Below are 21,138 nucleotides of genomic sequence, written 5' to 3'. Positions count from 1 at the left end.
GTGAATGTTTTATCTTTAATAAAAACTCCCTAAAAATTCTGTGGAGCATTGACAGCATTGTATGTTTTGTACAGCACTCAGTACATTGTGTCCCTGGTTCTGAACGGGGCCACTGAGCACAGCTAGAAAACAAATAACCCTGGGAAAGATGCATTTTGTCGAAGATGATCGTATAGGGAACCTATGCCTTTAACGTGCAATTCTTTCTTCTGACAGGAAAATAAAGATAAATCTATTTGCTGGAGACATCCCTCCTACCTACCACGCTCTTGTGCCTTTCTTTGTATCGTGTCTTCCATCATGGCAGATCTGTGACTTCCTTTTGGTTAGAGACTAACGCTTTGGTGCTTTTGTTGTTATGAACATATAGATGAAGCTACATAATAGGAGAACAAGGTCGTAGCAGAACTATGGAGTCGTAGCAGTTTATGGAGAGGATCTTAGAGAACTAGTTTTGCTGCTGGAGATGAGCTTACTGAAGGCCGATTTTTATTGTAACTCCAGTTCCCCTTTTAGCATAAAAGACAACTAGCTAAACATTTAAGAGTCAGATAAGTTGTATCTAAACTCATTGAAATTGAATCTGAACTTATTATGTATATAAATATTTTGACCAGTGTATGGTCTAGTTTTGGATAGGCATGGATAATGGAATTGCTAATAGTTCTTATTAGTAAGTGCCTTAAACAGATGAACAGATAACTATGCTATGGTTATAACTGTGGAACAGTTCTTGATTTTGCTTCCTTTTTGTTATTGTAGTGATACTCTCGAATGCGATACGACAGAATGTTTTAGGTCCTATTTATATAGGAATTCCATAATTCATCTGATTAGTGATACAGCTGTTAGCTTTAGTTTGTGTAGAAGTAAGAATTTTTTTTCCCAACTACAAAGAGATTTTTTTTTTTGTTTTGTTTTTGGAACTGAAAAACTTGTTCCCATCCTGATTTATTAATTTCTAGTAGCAGCTGTAAGTAATCCTGACATTCAGTCGTGTATGCGTCTACTGTGAAAGTCAGGTCTACAACTGTGAAATGCCGAACATGCAAACATGTTCTGCATGGTTAATCCTTGGTCCCTGAGAAGAAGAGAAAGTATCCTTCAGTTAATAGAAGTTTACTGATGTGTCCTTGTTTCTGATAACCCCTAAGAATTGCATGGCACTTTGAAGGTCACTGAAGTTTTTGTGACACCTTTTGTCCCCCAACTGACTTGATGTGTTTTTGCATTGACTTGCTCTCCCTTTGATACCCAAGATGCAGAGCAACTTAAGATACTTAATTTATGAAAACTATTCAGGTATTTGTGTGTTTGATGTTGCTGCATATCCATGCAACTACTTGCTGTTCTCAGTCTTTTCCCGCCTGGCGTCTGCCTTGCTAGCCATGTGAAATTCAACTAATGTCTTTAGACAAATTTGCCTATTTTGTCCTAGCACAGTGTCAGGCAGTGTAAACTAAGTGAAACAGCTTGAAAGATTTACCAAAAAGTCACGGGCGATTGAGAGCATGATTATTTTCCTTATAAAATTTGTAAGAAACCTGTTGTGAGTCTAAGATAGTTTTGGAAGTCTGAGATCTCCTGGCTGTAGTAGTGATTTAGTATAAACATTGTCCTGTCTGTGTTTTGTAGCTAGACATTCAAAAATTCAGTCCTCTGAACTTGAATGAAACAGTCTCTAAGTCAGGAAGCCCAAGTGAATGGACATTTGTAGCAGATCTAGGTCACAGATGGAGAACCTTCCCAGTCCTGAAAACCCAGTTGGGTATTTGCAGGAATCTGAGTAAAATGTACTGCTCTTCACGTCCCTCCTCTCCTCCACAGGCACTTGGTGCTTTATTTTGCAGTGAGATGCTGTTCAGAGTCAAATTTGCTGATGTCAAGTATGATGGAGTACATCTGGCTGTTGGCTTGTCTTTTCAGAAATGACTTTGGACACAGAAGCTCTCAGGAGCAGAGAGGAGGCTGTATTTTCTGCCCAGGGAATTATTTGATTTCCCACCCCTCTCTTCTGCTTGCAGGGATTTATCTCCTGCAGCTCCTTTCCTCTGAGGATGGTTCTTCTCTTCAGCAGTGGCTGTCTCTGTTCTGTCATAACTGCGTTTGAGCATAGAGCCTTTTCAACGCCCATCCCAAGGTGATGGTGAAGGTACTTCTTGCTTGAAGTAAGAAACTGCCCAAACAGATGGTACCCACTAACTGCTGTATGGAAAATCAAGTGCTAAAATAGATTTCCAATCCTCTGCTGCTAAAAGTGTCTAAGTTTCTGGGACATTTCTCCAGTGCCCATCATGAAATCCCTTTACCTCCACACTGAAGCATGGATACCTGCAAAGAAAGCATTGGTGGTATGTTTGCAGTATGCTTTAACAATATCCTACTGTCATTGGATGCTGCTGCTGTTCTTGATTGGTGCCATATTTTGAGGCAGTGGAAATTCAATTTAGGAATCAGTGTAGTCCCTTCTGTGACAGGTTAGTGACTGTAGAAGTAAGATCTGATTTTTGCCAAGCTAATTTGGTGAGATTGAGGCAGGAACAGCAGGATGCAGGCAGCTCAGAGCAACCGTGTTTTGCCGCCCTTGTCCTCAAGGGAGCGGTTGATCCATAGTGTCTGTGCAAGAGACAGTTTCTGCAGAAAATAAAATTAAATAAAAACTAGGCAGCCCAGCTGTTGACTGACTGCAGCTGTAAAGATGAGTGACTGAAAGGACTAACAAGAACCTGAGAACTGCTTGAAACACTCGGAGTGGGAGTCCTGTAGACACTTCAGCAATGACTTGTGTAGGTTCCTGATGCTCTTCTCCCACTGCATAAATAAGCAGACCTGGTTTGATGGAACACACTAGTCAAAGGAAGTTCCCCCTGGGGCATATATATGCTGAGAACTTCCATAAATTGTTCTTTAATATGACAGTTTCCAATTACAAGTTTTCATAAGAAGCTTATTGGCAACCAGCGAGGCAAGTTAACTGTGGAAACTTCTATTGCTTTTCTTGGCCCCAGTGCACTTCCTGAACAGTGTGCGCTTTGTCCCAGGTGTACCATTCTGGGCTTTGAAAGTGTGTCAAAACATGTGCAGGGCTGAGACCCCTGGGAACTGGCACTTAGAGCCCAATCAAAAAGAACAAAAAAAGCAGGGACTCAAGGCATGAACTCCAATATATTAACTCTTGTTTGATTTGTTTGTTTCCTGCCTTGATAATAAGTTAAGTGCTGATCATCAGTAAGAGATTATCTTAGACACATAGGAAATCATTCTGAGACAGTTCTGAACAGAGCTTCAAACCTGTATAGCCTTGGGAGGTAGAGATACCCGAGTATCTTGGATAGCCCTTGCAGTACATTGCCGTTAGCTTGCATTGTCAATCCACCTTCCTCTTAAGGGCATGTGTGGCTGCAGGCTTGTTCAATTTATGAAACGTTGAGTAAGCCTTCAAAGAATATCACTGTTTCCAAGAAATATTTTTCATACATACTTGTATAGTTTTCTTTAAAAAAAAAAAAAAAAAAAAAAAAAAAAAAAGCAGTAATGGATAATTCTTTGGGTTTGCATGAGCCAGCTGTGTGGATTTGCTTGGCATTGAAGGTCTCAAATGATACACTCAGCAAAAGGAGATTCATTTCTGATTACATGCAAATACTATGTAATAATTGCATCTTTTAAAATATATTAATTCATGATACTGTTTTAGCATTTTTAGTAATCCAAAAGCCTGCTGCTACTTAACATCAGATACAAACTGGATATCTTTCTGCAGTAGTTTGCTGAAAATCCAATGATTTCAAGAATATCTTTGAGATGCAACCTTATGTTACTCTTTTACTCTAATCCACCCCTCTTGAGTGATTTATTCTAGGGACTACATCACAGGTTTTGTGCTGGCACCCATTACTGTAGTGTTGCTCTGCCTGTCCACATTACCAGAAAAAGATGGCTGGGAGACAGGTTTATTTAAAAAAAATATGTTAAACCAAAAAGAAAAGAACACACAAAGAAAAGAAAACCAGTTCCAGTTAGCAGGGAAGGTTTGCTGCCAGTGTGGATGGGGCATAATTTGATTTAAATGACTTTTGAAAAACAGTTCTCAAAATTGTTCCATGCATTTTCTTCCTGGCTACTGTTGAAAATATGGAGCCGAATATTTTCTGTGATGTTTCAAACCAATATGTTCTGGCAACCAACCTCATTGCTGGGCCCTGTGCATTACACTCTTGTTTCCAGTTCACTGTGGCCTGGAGTGCAACACACAGCACATGAGATGCACCAAAGTGGGAGGTCTTGCAAGGAGCAGCAATAGAAAGACTCAAGGTATAAGGAACATTTCACCAGGGTCCAGCAGGGAGGCTGCCAGTTCTAAGGGCCTCTTTTATGAAAATGGTTTGCTTTTAGGAGATAGGAGGAACTGTGTGTGCTTAATTAGATTTTTGTGAGTCTGGCTGTGGGTTGAGAGTGTAGAAGGTTGGTTCTTGTGTGTTAAAGGTTGGATGCTGAACTAGATTTTTTGCACCTACTCAGGGTCAAATTTTTCTCACTTGAAAGACTTGTTGCACAGATGATGGGATATCAGTGTTTTAACTGTGATAACATATAGCTGTGCAAGAGAACAGTGTGTGGGTTGGGAACCCATGGCTGGAATACAAGGTGTTTGCTGTGTTGCTTTGGTTCCAGGCACTCTTGGGGAATGCGTACAGAAGGGTCAGTGCAATAGCAGCAGGCGCTCAAAGCAAAAGCTGGTTTAAGCCTAGCAGCAAATCGAATCCTGGGGGTAGTAACAGGGCTGGACAGTGAGGAACAAGTTTGTTCGTCTGGCCATAGTAATACACAGCTCTTTCTAAGGCTATTGTAGTCCTTAACAGTTGTGTTGCCTACAAAGAAGATAGTGTTCCCTGTAAAAGCAAGTGTGAAGACACTGTGCTTCCCTGTGTCTCACTAGTGTTGTTACCCTCGACATGTCTAAATATTGTACAGTAACTCTGGGATGCGAATCCCATCATCTCTCTTGTTGGTATCCCCAAGTATTTCTTGGGAAAGGCTGTAGAGACCTAATGTGGGCCTATTATGAGCCTTTAATAGCTTAGCTTTCAAAGCAGCTTGGGGTGAGGGCCTTGTTTGTGTCCAGATATTCCCTCTGCAGGGCAGGTCCTCTGGGACCCCAAAATTCTGCAGGGAGTTCTTCAGTCCTTTTGTCAGATGAGACTGACAAGCTCAGTCAGGTACTTGAGGCCCTGCAGAAACTCTGTAGCACTGGTGACCAGCCCAGCTCTCCCTGTGCTCTGCTAAGCATGTAGTTCTTTGCCTCAGTCCCCGATGAGCTCAGGACAGGCAAGGCGACTTCTGCTTGAATTGCTGCACAGCAGCATGTTGCAAGCAGTGATGGGGTGCAGCTACCTGATAGGATGGCTGATGAAGGTAGAGGAGATAACTTGGAGTTTGATAAGTTTAATGGGTGTATTGCAGATCTGTCTGTACACTTTGTTTGGAAAACCTGTGCGTTAGGTCTTGTTTGTTTGTCTCCCTTCCTTGTCTCACCTCCTGCAGCAGGGACAAGTCAGAAGAGCTCTGGAAAGGGCTGGTAGTTAATTGTACTGCTTCCCTTGCACAGCTGGTGGTGGCTGCTTCCAAGGAGCCTTTGCATGCTCAGCTCCGTTACCCCTTTGAATCCACAAGCGGGAGGGCATTCGGGTGAGTACTGTAACAGAAGTGTGTGCGCGACATCTGGGAACAGCAGAGCCCACTGAGGAGCAGCAAATAGCCTTCTCTAATCAAGAAGAGGGATTTTGGTTTGGATGTTTGTATGCTTATTGCCTCCAGTGTGATGTGCCTGGAATGTAAACTATGCTGTGCTCTATAATATAAAATAGCTATGCTGTTGGCTGTTAGCAAATGTTTCCAGTGATTTAGAATTAAAAGATTGTAGTAAAAAAAAAAAAAAAAAAACTAGCTGTATTGTTATTTTAAAAGTAATCTCATAACTGCTTCTACAGAGACTTGTTTTTTGTTTTTTTTTTTTTTTAGAGTTATCTCATTTGCCAGAGCTGGTTGGTGTATGTGAGACTACAAAGCGAAGTAAAGATGATTGAGAAAGGTGGCTTTCCTTTTTTTGGAAGTATATTCCTTTATTTAGCCAAGAATGAGCTAGAAAGCACCAACATTTTGGTTGCTCTCCTTTATTTAGCCAAGAAAGCACCAGTGTTTTGGTTGCTCTTTTCAGAAAAGCAAAGCTCTTCCTTGTTAATATTTATGATAGCTTGGCTCTAGTGTGTGTATATGAGCTGTGACAGCATCCTCATGTTATCCAGGCTCCGTTCCTACTCCCTTGTGAGTGAACATTAGTGAACCAGCTTTTAAGTGAAGCCTGTTTAATATGGCAAAAGCTGGGAGACTAATAGATGCAGGTGTTCATGATATTGATATGAAATGTGGTATTTGTATTAATGTTGTGGTAGCAACGGTCATTTCAAGGGTGAGATGCTAATTTGATCCAAAGCCTCCATTTTCAGCTGTCTTTCTTTTGAAATAACCTTTCATCCTGTTTCTATTTCTCAAACTTGTCACGTATCTTCTGACCAAAACTTTTGTCTCTTTATCCAGTGTTGGGCATAATAACTTGTATACACCTAAAGCAAAACTTGTGTTTGGCTAAAGTATTTTTGCAAGAAAGGCATCTTACCCTGATCTGCAGACCCCAAGATAGAAGGTTGGGGCTGAAGACCTTATTTCCCTTAACTGTTCAAGTATTTAATTCTCTCTGTTAAGATGCGTGCTTTTTGCCTGAAATGATCTTTGTCTTCAGCTTCCACCCACTGATGAATCCAGCTGTGCCTTTCAGTAATAGCTTGCGGGCCTCCTTTGTACCTGGTGTGTTTGCCCCACTGAAGATAGCTGCCATTAGTGGCTTATTGCTTCTTAAATCTTCAAAAGTTACACAGTTTGAGTTTAATTACTTGTTATGAGGTGTTTCCTCCAGATTTTGGCTGTCTAGGGGAGAAGAGGTATTGTGCTATATCATCTCTGCTTTTCCCCAATGTCCTTATGAAAATGTGCACTGTATGAGTCTGGTTTCTCTCTTACCAGTATTACAGAGTTAAAATTGCCTTTTTTTTTTTTCCTCTCTCTACTACCAAGGCTCCTGTTGCTGAGATTTTTGTTTATGAGGATCTTTTCACATTCTTTCAGTGTCAGTGGTTTTCAAGATGGGCCCATTCTCAGGCATGTGTTGCATATTCCTAGATATTTGAGTTTGCTTTTGGCCATTCCCACATGTTCTGGAGTCAGATCAGCCTGATTCACTAATTTAATTTGACTGCTCTGCAAGCCTGTCATTCACAAATTTAATTGCCAGCGATTTAATGCTTAGTCTCAGATTATTGGGAATACTTGGCCTGGTACAGACCTGTGAAATCCCACCGAACACCCCGTCCCCAGCGGATTGTTCTGTGTTCTGTTGTACTATGTGTATCTGAGTTCCCGATTGCCCGTTTGTTGTAAGGCCTCCTTTGGGGACTTTGAATTTTGGATGGTGGGAAGGCTGTCTGCCAGGGTGTTTAGCTGACCAAGTTTGGTTAATCCGGGAAATGTCATAACTCTACTCCTTCATTATGTAAATCCATTTATTAGCTTAGAATTAGTGATGTATCTGTTTGCTGTTGCCTTTTAAATGAAGGCAAATGCTGTCTTTGAACTTCTGAGGCAGTTCTCCTGTGGAGAGAAGTGCAGCAATTTTGAAAACTGCATGCATGTAGTTGGATATTTTAATGAAGACCGAAGATACTTTCTGCTTGAAGTAAGGGTTATATCCTAGAGCATGCGGGACAATTTGACCTGAAAGATTCTAGTAACAGAGTATTCTAGTGGAAATGTCTAAAACTTTATATTTTTAGTTCCTCTTTTTAATACCAGCATCTTGACTAAAATTAAAGACTTTGCAGTTCTTGAATCTGTGGACAAAACAGCTGTGTAGAAGACGATTCCACTTTCTTACCTACTGAATGTTTTCGGCAGAGGAGATTTCTTCTTGTTTCTCTCTGCTAGCTTCTGCTGTTTAAAGTAGGCACCCTAGGTGGAAAGATTTAGTCGCACAACGTTCGTAGGTCCAGCGGTGTCTAGTCTAGCAGTCGTCCATATTTCATCCTCAGAACTGTGGGGATCCATAGATTACTTCTAAGGGCCAGAGTTGAGCAATAAAGAAAAAGAGCCCTAGTGGCATCAGGCTTAAATTCTGTGTGTGTGTGTGGGGGGGGGGGGGGATTGGAGCCTCTATTGGAAAATGTTTGGGGGTAAAAGACTCAAACTGAAAATCGCTGGTCTGATCCAGTAGCTTAAGGTTATAGACACACTGTATGAGCAGTTAACTGTTGCTATTGAGGAGGTAGCAACAGAAAAGCCATACTTGAGGTGAGAATAAGCAGGATGGGGCTCTGTCCATGTGCAGGTGGGAGGCTGCAAGTGGAAGGTCTGCAACTTGTGTGGAGCTAATGGGCAGATGCAGGATTTCTCCTGGCTGAGAAAGTAGTTTCTCCTGTGGCTCAGGAGGTAGCCTTTAATGCTTCCAGATGCACAGGTTCCTGGTTCAGTTTTCTGTTGGAACAAATACTTCAGGAGTAAGGACAATTGTTCATTTGATGGTTACTTCTAGGCTGGACTGGATACAGTGAGGTAACCACCGTACTGTCCAGATTATATGTATTCATGCCACGATGCGCTTGCCCACTACCTGTTTTTTTTACCTTTATGGTTGAGGTGGGACTTTCATTCAAAGAGCTGGTGTTCAGTCAACTATGACTTTACAAACCGATCACTGTGGGGCAGAAACTTGATGCTTGTTCAGTGATGGATGTTTAAAGTTGGAGGAAAATCTATTCAGCTACTATCTTGTGGATCAGATTTCATTTGGATGAAATAAGCAATAGTCTCGTAATGAAATACTCATTAAAAGTTTTTTTTTTTGATTGAAGAGCATGCAAAAATAATGCAGCCATAAAGGTAACATTTGACTTCACAAATCAGGAAGTGAAGGTTCTTTAAGGGACTTGAACTTTACAACCTGGGATGTTAGTGTAGTAATAGGATCATTCATTTCATGAATATGCAGCAAAGGGAGAGTCCCTTCTTTTGAGCCGCATCGGAAAAGAGCTAACTCTGTACTGCACCCTTGATAATGTGGCACACTTAGCCAATTGTGTATTTAATTTATTCTATGTCTCTGATAAGTACTGATACATTCTAGCTGTATGCGTTATTGCATGTATGAGCTTCAGTAGCATAATAGGACATAAGAGAGTGCAGTATCATAAGTTTCTAGTTTTTGGAGGTGCTTGTAAGAAAGTTTGTGCTGTTCAAATGTGTTACTGCTCAAATACAGAATGATCCTGCTTTTTAGCATCTGTTAATGCATTCTTTGGCTGGCAACTCTTTGATCGCATTAAATGGAATAATTATATCCATAAGTGTCTGATTTTGCAAAATCTTACACAGCTTCCAGTCTTATGATGTACAGCTTCTGTAAATTTTTGGTGTGATCTAAGAATTTTGGGGTGAAATTCCCTGTTCTGTTATGCATGAGGTCAGCCTAAATGATCTGTCTTGGCCTTAAAAGGAAAACAAAATCCTATGAATCCGTGCTTGACAGCATCTGGACATTTTGCTGCTCTACACTGTGGAGGTCATGGTTTTGCGGACTCTGGAAAACTTTACTTAAAAATCCATTTGCAAATCTGAGGAAATGTGTGACTAGGGGCTTAGGTAGTCACAGTGGGAGTATTATGCTAGCTAGTGACAGCAGTGTGTATCCTCTAGCTTGGGGGAAGCATGGTAATTTAGTGTATACTGTTTAAAAGGAAATCTCTATCTGCTGTCTTATTTAATGCAACATAAAATCTTCAAGCACTCTTCAACCAAGCGTTAGAAAAGCACTCTTTATCATTCAAATATATTTGATGTTATTGTGCATTACATATAGATTTGTAATTTAGCACCTGGAACACATCTCTTGCTGTCCAGAAAACGACTTGGAAAGAAAGAAATTCAGGCAGAGCCTGAAGGGGTTGAAGAAAATGAACTCCTGCAGTTGCACACTTGCACACATCTGGTGCAACTGAAATTTAAGAGCTGAATACATCTACATCTGACCATGGTAAGGTCCAAACATTACTGTTGACACTAGTTTTCTTTTTGGATAGGCACACTGGCAGAGTCACTAGCGTGTGGAGCCTTGTCAGCTCTCTAATCTAATAGACTGTTCTTGCCCAGACCATTGTGTGTGAGTATTTTATGTACCATATGCAGCCAGGTTTAATCAGCCATTTTCCCACCTTCTGCCAAACTTTCCCCTTTTTTTCAGGATTTAATGTTTGATTCAAAATCTGCTATGGTAACAAATTATATACATATTTAAAAAATGAAAACAAAGATGGAAAGCAGAGTCACAAAAGGTAACAGGAGTTCAGAATAATGTCATCTTAGGACTTTTTTAAGACTTGAATTCAACTCTATTTTAAAATTGACTTTATTTCTGTTACGTACTGTGAAAAGCTTACAAAAAAATGGATATTGCCTGAAATCATGACTGTATCTCTGTATTTAAAGTTGTAAAGGTCTTGCCTATACAGCTTTGATTTGATCCATTTGATTTTTTTTGGTTACTAGACTAGAATTTTTGAAGCTTTTTAAGTGGCATTTTTCTCAGTTGATATGGTTGTCTTCAGCTAGGACCTGTTGAGGTTATTTATGCTTATTGCTAATGACTAAATCTATCATATAAATTGTTACTAGAAAGCTTTCTCTTTAGATTTTTAAAGGGCCTTTTGCTCTTATTTCTGGCGATGTGAGTTGCTGCTCTCATGTTCTGAATTAGTGATACTGGGAACCTCAGAGTGTCTCCTAGGAGTTTCTTATTCCATGCTGATCTGAATCTCGCACTGAATTACTGCAGTCTGAGTGAACCTTAAACACTGCTTTAAAAAGAAAAAAAAAAAAGCCACAAAACTGGATCTAGGTTCAAGGACCAAATGAGTGCCAGAAGCTAGCAGTTGGTTGCATGAAGGGATGGTAGTAAAGGCATGTTTATCCAAGGTGTGAACTATTTTGATCTTTATAACCTGAAATGGAGCAGTTCCTGCCTTGGTCGTGTGCAGTGATGGATGCCTTCCAGGTCTGTTGGCTGCTTTACCTTATTCAGAAAAGGCTTCTTCATGGTTTTGCTTGACATACGATACATTATGCACATGGTTTCTCTTCCCCTTTTCTTTTTGCTCCACGTCAGTGGAAAAGCAGCTACAGATCTGTAGCAATGGTCAGTTACTCTCTGGATTATCAGTTAGCTAATGGTTAACTGATATGTACTCTGAGTTCATTCTTCTGGATGATTTAACTGGCAGATTTGTATAGGTAACAGCAATAATTCAATGCCTTTAACAAAAAGACAGGAGCCTAAAAGAAATATAAAGGCTGGTGCCTTACCAAGCTTCCCCTGTGGACTTCCTCCTCAGGTAACAGGACAGAGTGTTCTCTCATTTGTATTTTTTTGGTCTGTTCTAACCGTGTGGTGGGGAGGTCTCTCCAAGATGGACTTGACATGGTCCTAACATTCACTGGAACTGCTTGAGTTTTGGGACTTCCCAGGATGATTAGTGTATCTTGCTTAACAATGGCCTAAGCAACTCATTAAATTGTAGTGTATCCTCCTCCCTGTCTGTGTTTACTCCCAACTTCTGGAAGGCTGATTAGAGGCTTGGCAGGAACTGTATGGTTATGCTCTAGATACGCTTTGGATACATTATTGTCACAGTTGAGGTATTGCAAAAGCTATGCCGTTCCCATCTTTTTCCTAGTGAGGTGGTACTTATGATTGTGCAATATCTGTGGCTAATTACATGGCAATTGCAGTTTGCCACCAGCCACCCATAATTCCTTCTCAGCTCCTTGGGGATGCAGATGAAAAAGGAAAGATAATGTTTTTTTCTTCAGTCCAGTGATTTAGCTTGCTTTTTTTTTTTCTTCCTTCTTTTCTTCAATCCCCTGCTCCTTCAGGTAATAAAGCCAGATGGTAGTGACAAAGAAACAGAAGCCATGCATGAATCAGATGTCCCTGAGGATATGCTGGGGACTTGCGTTCCTCGAGAGACAGTGAAAGGCGATGCTAAAAGTCCGGATGTCATTATAGAAGCTCAGTTTGATAATGATGCAGAGTGTGGACAAGACCACTTGCAGGATCTGTTGGCTGAAGACATTAAGAAATTTTCCCTGGATACTGGTGAAAAGGGTGAGTAGATCAGATTGCTGATTTCAACCTTTATTTGAGCAAACTGTTGACGTATTACTTTTTCTGTGTTGCTTTGCTCCAAGTTATAAAATACAAGCGTAAAAGCATAATGCCTTATCACTTCTATCCTTTTCTGCTAAACTGCCTTCATAGTTTTGAATGGATATTAAGGGACTGAGTTTTATGCAGCTTTGATTGATGAAAGTAAATCTGTGAAGCAGAAGTCGCACCTCTAGATTTGCAATTCTCAGGGCTGTCTGGGGACTGCCGGTTGCTATTTCATTCAAGATGCTGCTGTATCATTTTTCTTCATTGCAGCTTTGCTGACCAATCTATGAGTCCCAGTTTCGAGATAAGAATATATTTCCTCAGGGGTAGCTGGGTTTGTTGCTGTTTTCAAACAGTTGAGTTACGAACAATTTAAAGATTTGGTCTACTTAAAAAGAGACTTGCACTAAAACCTAAAGCCATTTTTGTGATCTGTTTTGAAGACAAACTTATTTTATTCTGAATTCCATTCAAACCATCAAGTCTTGCTTAGGGCAAGATAAAATAGGTTCCTCTGTCCTGAACTATGCTATGTTGCTCTTTGCATGTCCTTTGTGGTACTAAATCCCCTAAGATCTCCTCTCCTGAAGGACTGTGTTGAAAGGATTCTGACAATTGGTCCATGTAACGTGTGCCTTCAGCTGTTGGTAAAAAATCTGCCAGGACAGATACTAATGCATTATTAATGCACATCCCAGTTATCCAGAAAAGATGATGGTAGTAACTTAGGGCTTAAGCAGTTATTGATCTCTGACAAATCTTGCTGTTTGTTGTGAAGCTCTACTTCATGTTTTCCTGAGGGATTGCTTTTGAAGATGTGCAGACTTCTGCCTATACTGTTGGCAGACTTCCATTTTTACACCCATCTATTAATAGAAATGGAAATAACATTTGAGTAGGAGTGTTAGTGTTTATTACAAAACATTGATTTCAGTTGTTGAATGGATTTGCCACTTCACTAGTTCATGATGTTTTTTCCTTCCGGGTATCTCCACTGTCTTGGAGATTACTTAAGTTACTGCCAAGGTATGTGAATCAACTTGCATTTTGCTCCTTTACCTTCTACAGAAGCCTCGGGTTGGGAGTTACTGATACTGTCCACTGATGTTTTGCATAACAAATTATTACCCCCATCTGTTTTGCAGTGTTGGACAATTGGTTCTAGTTGTATACTGTTGCGCTGCTGCTTTGATTCCGTAATTCAAAATCTCCTAATGTGTTATAGACTCGCATGTCTGTTGCCTATCTGCTTTTGCTTCTGGTAGCAATGCAAAATCAAAGGTCAGAGGATGCATTCTTGTTTGCCAGTATCTAAAATAAATACAGATTGAGCAAATGTTTTATTTACCTGTGTAACTGCTTTGATGTGAAGGAGTCACCGGTGCTTGGTGGGAGTTACTTTTCTTGTTGCTTTGTAATCCCTCAAGGTGTTCTGGCATAACCTGTGCTGGAATCTCTCAAATCATCTCTTAAAATCTATGTCACTTGAGTCTAGTTTGCCATTTAATTCTATATTTGGAGAATATTTGAAGGGCAAATGTTTTATCAACTTACCTACACGACTGAAATCCAAACTACATCTCTACCATGTTAGAGCTGCCTAAGCCAACTGTTTTCTTCTAAGTCTTCTCCTTGTTCATCTTTAACAGGCTTCTGGTTGGTGTGAATGTGCCAGTTAGAGTTCTACTGTCTGTATTTTGCTATCACCTCTTTTAATAGCTGCTTCAGTTTCTTTGGCTATATCACCCATACAAATTTTTCTCTCATTTCTTCTTGCTCTCCTTTTTAATGCCCCCTCTTTTTTTTTTTTTTTTTACACATATAAAGTTTATGATGCTGCTTTTTCTGAAGGTGTTTTTGAGCAGTTGATGATTGCTTTGGCTTGTTTCCTGTCTTTGATGCAATTTCTCATATCATCACTTATCCAGATTTTAAGTCTTGCCTGGAAAACAGCTATAGTTATTCTAGCATCGATGATAACTGTCATGAAAAAAAAATCCTGTCAAATTCTACCCTCAGGACAACTAGGTGTGGCTCCAGTGCTTTTTAAGAGGACCAAACAAACTTTTTCAGGGGAGAATTTAGCTTCAAAGGATCCTACCTGATGGACCTCCTAAGGCCAGCCACTGGAACGTTGTACAGGCACACAGAGTGATTTGCAGGATTGGACTGTAGGAATGGCAGTGCCATTCCGTGTTTAATATTGGCCTCTCCTGAGAATGCTGCTTGGCTAATGCTGCCTTTTGTATTTTCAAGCTAACTGCTTATGAGGCTTCTCCTTTGCATTCTGGAAACACCTTCTGCAGCAGGATGCAGATGTGGATGGAAGATGAGATTCCACTGGGGAAATTCCTTGTTGTTTCACCAAGATCAGTATTTTATTTGCTTCCTCTGAGAGCCTAGCTTTGTAGAAGTTGTGGGTTCATTGCACGAACTCATTGCACTCACCTGTGGCCAGTGCAGCTCTCCAATTGGGCACCTCCCTCCCCAACATAGCAAAGTCAGGCTTCAAGCTGAACAAAGATGCAGTCAAGGATATCATTTAAATAAAATCAAGAAACAACCATCAGGCTCTCACCTACATGTGCTCTCTATTTATGTATGTGTATGTATATACATACATGCATATATAAAACAAAATCCAAAACAGCTAAAACCATAGATTTCTGGGGGTGAAAACTGCTGGTAGCTACCCCAGTAGAATAAAAAGCTCTGAGGAGAAAGAACTAGAGGAAAAATAGAGCCAGTTGGCTCTAGGCATTACTACATGGTGTTCAAATGTTTGTGCGTGTATACACGTTCTGCAGATTGCTTTGTCTCAGTTGCAAGATGGCTTTTGTCCTTTCTGACAGAGGAGTGGAATTACATAATATCTTTGTTATTTTCTTATTTGTTCCGCTGCTGATAGTCAGAATGAACCATGAAAAATAAAAGTAGATGTGTCATTAGAATAAGAGCACTCTAGGTCACACTGGGATTGCAAGCTGTTTTGATATCTTTTCTGCTCTGGCCTATGTCTCATCCCTTGTGGTGGTTATGTTCCTCTTCAGAGCACCAACCCCTCTCTCCATCTGTAGTTGTACCCTGGGGCAAAGAATTCCAGGTCGACCCTTGCTGTCAGAAGCTCTTAAGCGTGAAACTTTGTGTATGCTGATTATTATGATCCAGGTTTAGGTGGGCTGAGTTTCTCTGAAGTCATTGTATCTTGAGCTGCTTATGCTGCTTTGGAGCTTCAAGCAAACTGGTAGGAATTCTTGGGCTTGGTGCTGCAGGCTAAGACTCAGATGTCCCATCTGCCTTGCTGAAATACTGCGGTTATTGAGGGTCTGAGGACTACTCCTTGTCCATTTCTTCCTAAAACCCGGAAGAGATGGGATAAACATGAGGGAAATCCACAAAACTGAAGAGACCAGTGCATTCAGCCTGATTCTCAGCCCACGTAATTTATGAAAGTTCTCATGCTCATAAAATTGCCTTAGTCTTGCTTTGCTCAAGGATGTTTAAATAAAAGCTTGTACTTGATGGCACTATGCCAAAAACTATCCTTGTTGAACTAGTTTGCTCTGCTTTTCTGAACTTTTTGCTAAATTGAGTTAAAGGTTATCTTCAGAAAAGTGTCTGATCTAAAAAGTGACAAGCCCTCTTCTCCAGCAAGTGGTTCTACGCAGAAGAACAGTATCTTGTTTAAAGTAGATTTTCCTAATGTTAAATTCTAGTTATTGGATGCAGGTCTGTCTTAGCAAGCTTGGCAATCTCTTTTTGCATTTCCAGCTGTTATTTCCAAGCTGTAAATATCGCTGCACACTGACCAAACCTTCTCTTTGTTTTCTCGACAAAGAATGTCAAATCTGAAGAAAGTTTCTCAGCTCCCTTGTTTGTGTCCTTTGAAGCCTCTCTAGAGTTCCTGTGCCCTCCTGAAATGCAGGCAGAGAACCAAGCATAGTATCCCGGCAATAATCTTAACACTGTGTACAGAGAAAAGATTACCTCCAAATCCTTTTAGATATTTCCTTTCTTGCTCGCAACTCCTCTGTGCTTTAGTTTGAGATCTCAGTTTACTCCTATCACTGCTTTCCCCAAAAGCCATCCACCACTGGACATAGCCTTTGCCAGATGTGTGATTTCTTTCCTTAATTGTCATTCACTTTCACTACTGAAACAGAGGTAACTGAACTTTATCTTATCAAGTGGCAAGTCTATGAGTTACAGTCACTGCTGTAAAAGGATTCTTGTTATACTATATTTCAATATGTAGTAAAAAAATAGAAACTTTTCTGTATCCTTCCAACCCAGAGAAAGTGCAAGATGTTCTGTACAGAATATTTTATGATGTTGTATCCCTCCCTAGACTCGTCACGTGAGTTTCATACAAATGTGAGCTGCCTCTTGTTAAATATTGGAATCAGATTATTCTGTTAAAGGAACATCAGCAATCAAACAGTAGCAGCTACTTGTACTCTTGAGAATGGCAGCTGTGCTCATAAAAGTGTGTTATTCTTTCTTTGCTAAAGGATACTCAAATAAAAGTTTGTAAAGTAGTGTCACTGTGCCAAAAGCTGTCCTTGTCAAACTAGTTTACTCTGCTTTTTTTTTCCAGCTCTTCTCATGAGAGATCTTACTTTATCAGATGCACAGAATATCCTGCTTCCCATGGTGGGGCTCAAAGAAGTAATCAAGTTGGTGGACTGCCTGCCCTGGCAGTCATCAGATAACTATGTTTGTTCAGGATTTCCACTTGCTTGCACCTATGCTTCTGCAAGTCAGAGTCTGTGTAAGTGTCTGAGGCTTGCTCACAGCCTTAAAGTAACAAAGTTTGCTTACAAACAAGCTATTTCTATTCAGAGTAAACTGAGAACAAACTCAGCCAATTGTATGAGGAAAGATCACATCAAATAACTGATAGTTACTAGGTAAAGTCAACATAATCTGGGTTTGAGCTGCTGCAGGACTTGGTCTTTTCTGCCTTCCTGTTCAGCATTGGACTCTGATCGGTCTCTTTTTAAGTCAAATGCAACAGTCAGTCTCTTGTAACCTTACTAAGTCAGAAATTATAAACTAAATTCACTTGGTGACCAAATTGCTATTGGCTGGAGGCTGTTACTGAATATTTTGGGGTTACTTGGCAATGATAATGGCAGTCTGTGGTATTTGGTACTTATGCGATGGGCCGTGTAATAGTGCAGAAATGGAATCTGTGCTTTTTGGATCCTTCAGCAAGGGGGAAAAAAGTATTTATAATCTAGAATACAAGTCTCTGTTTTCTGTTCATGCATCCAAGCTCTGTTTTGTGCTGTCCCTTGCTCTCTTAAGTATGACTAGGTGCCTAGCTGTGTTTTTTGTGCCTTTAGATGCTTCATTTTGTAGCATGAGCCCTTCTGCAGTTAGTATCTCATTCTGGGGTAGGCAGAGTTTAGATAGATGCTACTATTTCTTTTATTCTTGGCCAAATCTATTGGTAGGGAAAGGAAGGTGATAGTGAGACTCTAATGTGCTGTCCCTCCACTCTGGTCAGGTTCCCCCTTCTTTCAGTTTAGCGGCCATGAAATTTGTAACAAACTTGGAGCCCACCAACCTCACTGGCTGCTAGAAGGAATAAATGTTCTTCTCCCTCCTCTTCAGAGGCTCCCATTTACTGAGTGCTATTGAGGAGTCTTCTCTCTTTTTTCCTAGCCTCCAGCTTTCTGGAGATGGATCGTCTCCACTGCTTAGCTCTTAACATTTCTAGGCCACGGCAGAGTGAAAGCCCACCAGGAAATCTTCTCAGTTACATGGCTTTTAATAGAAATCCTTGAGGTGGAACTGTCAAAAATCAGATCAGTTTCACTCTACTGAAGCCTGGAAAACCAGCAGAGAAGCTGGAGCTGATTCAGCTGCTTGAGACAGCTCTGCATTAGTTTATCCTAGGTTCATGTTTGCAAGTCTCTGGTGTTAGCTCTTTTGGTGGTTGCTATAAATTGTCTTAAATGAGAGCATAGAGTTCTTAAAAAATAAACAGCACAATAATTTAAGTGTTCTACTGGTGTTGAAGAAGTGGAGCTTTACTGTAATATTGATTAAATGCTACAGGCTGAATAAGCTTTAGTTATTCTTTTGCTGAAGCCTGCAATGGAAGTTAATGTTGTGACAACTTCATATGCTATTCTTCCCTAGTGAGTTATCTTGACCCCCAAATGACTTTTCAAGCAAGGAAAAAAAAAATTACTCATACAGTTAGGTAACAGGAATTAGATTAAGTTCAGCACATGACCATATGTTCCTGAATTCACCTGCGTTTCTCCCTTGAGTTGCAAGTTTAGGTCGTGTAAGTGAAAGGACATGGTATTCAGAATGAATGGTGGGTGTAAAGGTAAACATATTAGAGTATGATCATTGTTCACAGCAGGGTTTCCAGGATGAATCAGATCAAGATTCATTCAGCTAACATATTTTCCATGTAATGGTAAATTTGGACACACACTTGAACAAATGCACATACAGGAAGGAAGAACATTTAAATAGGCAAAATATTCAATGGAAATGTTTTCATAATGTTTTAATTTTACTCGTCCTTAATAAAACAAAATTGTGTTTTCAGAGACTGCAACACTACCTGATTTTTAGGAGATTTAATTATGCTGCAATAGTTTCCATCCCCCCAGCTGATTGGCAGCTTCTCAGGGACATCAGAGGGTCAGGAAGCCTGAGTACCAGTGCTGTGATTGTAGTAATTTTGGGATACGGCTACTAAGACAGATACCATTTGATCTTTTGGGCTAGGTGGCAGCTTCCCAAAATGATCTTGATTATTTGTTGTGAATCAGGAGTCTAAAGAAAAGTGACACATGTATCTCATCATTCTATCTCCTCCATAATGCCTTATGGAGTGGCTAGACATAAGTAAATAATCATATGCTTGGCTGAGTTGTGCGTTTGTGTGTGTAAGGAAGCCTGTTGTACTCACCTATTCCATTGCCTTTGTTCTGTGTTATTGCAGATGTTTCTTTTGCTGTATAGATCTATTATTATGCTCTTCCTTTTCCTCTCTGAGAGTCTCCACCCCTCTGTGCATCTTTGGATATCTTGGTAATCACAGGAATCTCCTGCTCCTCATGTTTGGTGCGCCACTGGGCTTCCAGATGTAAATTCAGGTGTTCAGATGTGAACAGTTGTGGCAGGATGAATCTGTTTAAATGAATATTTGAAGAAAACATCTCTCAAAGTTATTCCTGTTTAAGCACACGATAATGCAGGATTTCTGCATGGTTTGGAGCTGCTTTGCTTTTATATGTGCAGAGCATTCTTGCACTGCACACAGGAGCTGTTCAGCTGATTTTGGATGAGCTGCACTTACTGCTTGTTAAATCCCAAAGCTATTGGCTTAACAGTCTTGTCACAGTGAACTTTCTACAGTCCCACCATCAACGGTGGAAGGCTACGTATGTGTAGATATATGCACTTGCAAAGTGCCGCTTCTTGCGTAGTGTTTGTCCAAGTACAGTGTCTGGTGCCAAGTGAAATGGCCCTTTCACCATCACAACAGTGACAGAATTTCGGGTCAAATGCCATTGCGAGCACTGTTCCTGCTGAGCTGCTGACGCTGTGAGCACTTCTAGCCTGGACTAGCAAAGGTAAGGCTTGCAGAGGGTATGCTGTCAGCTACTGTACGTGGTGGCTTTTCAGCCTCATTCTTCAGAGATGTGGCTCGTGTAATTGTATTGGCTGTCCTCCTCGCTCACAAATTTTAAACACATTGTCGTTTTCAGTCCAGTTTTGCAGAGGGGAAGCAGTCTTCAAGAAATGGAGTTCCTGTAGGTTTTATGGCAGTGGGTGGTTGGGGAGGAAGAAGAGGATGAGTGAGCTCACTTTTACCTGCATCTTGCAGACTCCGTGAAGGAGAAATCCACCAAGATCAGGAGAAGCTCAGATCTCCTGCCTTTGTATGTACTAAAGTATCAGGGAGAGATTTTCTAAAAATCTAGTCATTTGCTTTGAGCCTCAGATTTGTTTTTTGGAAGGTATGACCAGGTATGAATGTGAACCATTGGTTACTACCAGCAATTTTGTGTTCTGAAAGAAAAAGCTGTTTTGTGCCAGTAAATACTTGTGACAGAATATTGTATGAATTTCTAAACAGCAACCCACTTCCTTCTCATTATGCCGAAAAGGGAAGATCGCAGCAGTATAGTGTAATTTGGGGTAAATCTGTACATGTGTCTGTATATACTATTTTTTGATTTAAGTTAATTTACATTTCTATATGCCTCTTGTCTTGATATCGACCAAACTTCCAAAAACATATTTTGAGTGTGACATGCCATCCTTGAGAGGAAATTTATAATTAATTTGTTTACATCACTTTGTATGTCTGATACTAAAACACAATATGCTGAAAACAGTGTAATGAGACAGACACCAGAAAACTTAAGTGTTGTTACTTCTTTAGTAAGAAATAAACTTTGCTTTCAAAAGGTTTACAGATGTTCTGGAATCTCAGCGCCAATCTAAAGTGTGATATTACATTTTTTTTAAAACCTGGTATCAGCTGTCTTCTGATAGGATTCTTAGATATGCCCATATGAAGTAAAAAACTCCCCAACTTTGTAAAAAGGTTTCTTTTTAGCTGAAATAGCAAACATTTAACTTTTTTTTTTAAAAAAACTGTCTCCTTCTGTCCAGAGAGGGAACTTTTTTTCCAGTCAGTTGTTTCTGAGATCTGAAACTGTGATATATTTTCATTTGCAAGTGGATATTGCATCTTTAATTGTATTCTTTTTGGACAGAGTTGCAAATTTCCACAGTGACCAATGCAAACTCGGTGAAAATAACTTTGGATCTGTCATAATTAA

At 40.2% G+C, this 21,138-nt stretch overlaps 1 protein-coding gene across 3 annotated transcripts in view; it reads left to right on the top strand.

Moving 5' to 3' along the window:
* Positions 1-21,138, top strand: part of DIS3L2 (DIS3 like 3'-5' exoribonuclease 2) — a 201,515-nt gene that overhangs the window by 50,833 nt on the left and 129,544 nt on the right. For all 3 annotated transcript variants that reach the window (XM_062582955.1, XM_062582952.1, XM_062582954.1), the window contains exon 6: positions 12,034-12,265. In XM_062582955.1, coding sequence (XP_062438939.1) covers positions 12,034-12,265 — 232 coding nt within the window. The remainder of the gene's footprint in view (positions 1-12,033; positions 12,266-21,138) is intronic.

This window comes from Rhea pennata, chromosome 9, assembly GCF_028389875.1.
Source record: "Rhea pennata isolate bPtePen1 chromosome 9, bPtePen1.pri, whole genome shotgun sequence".
Lineage (NCBI taxonomy): Eukaryota > Metazoa > Chordata > Aves > Rheiformes > Rheidae > Rhea > Rhea pennata.
The sequence above is the reverse complement of the archived record's forward strand: the minus strand, read 5'-3'. Positions and strand labels throughout refer to the sequence as shown.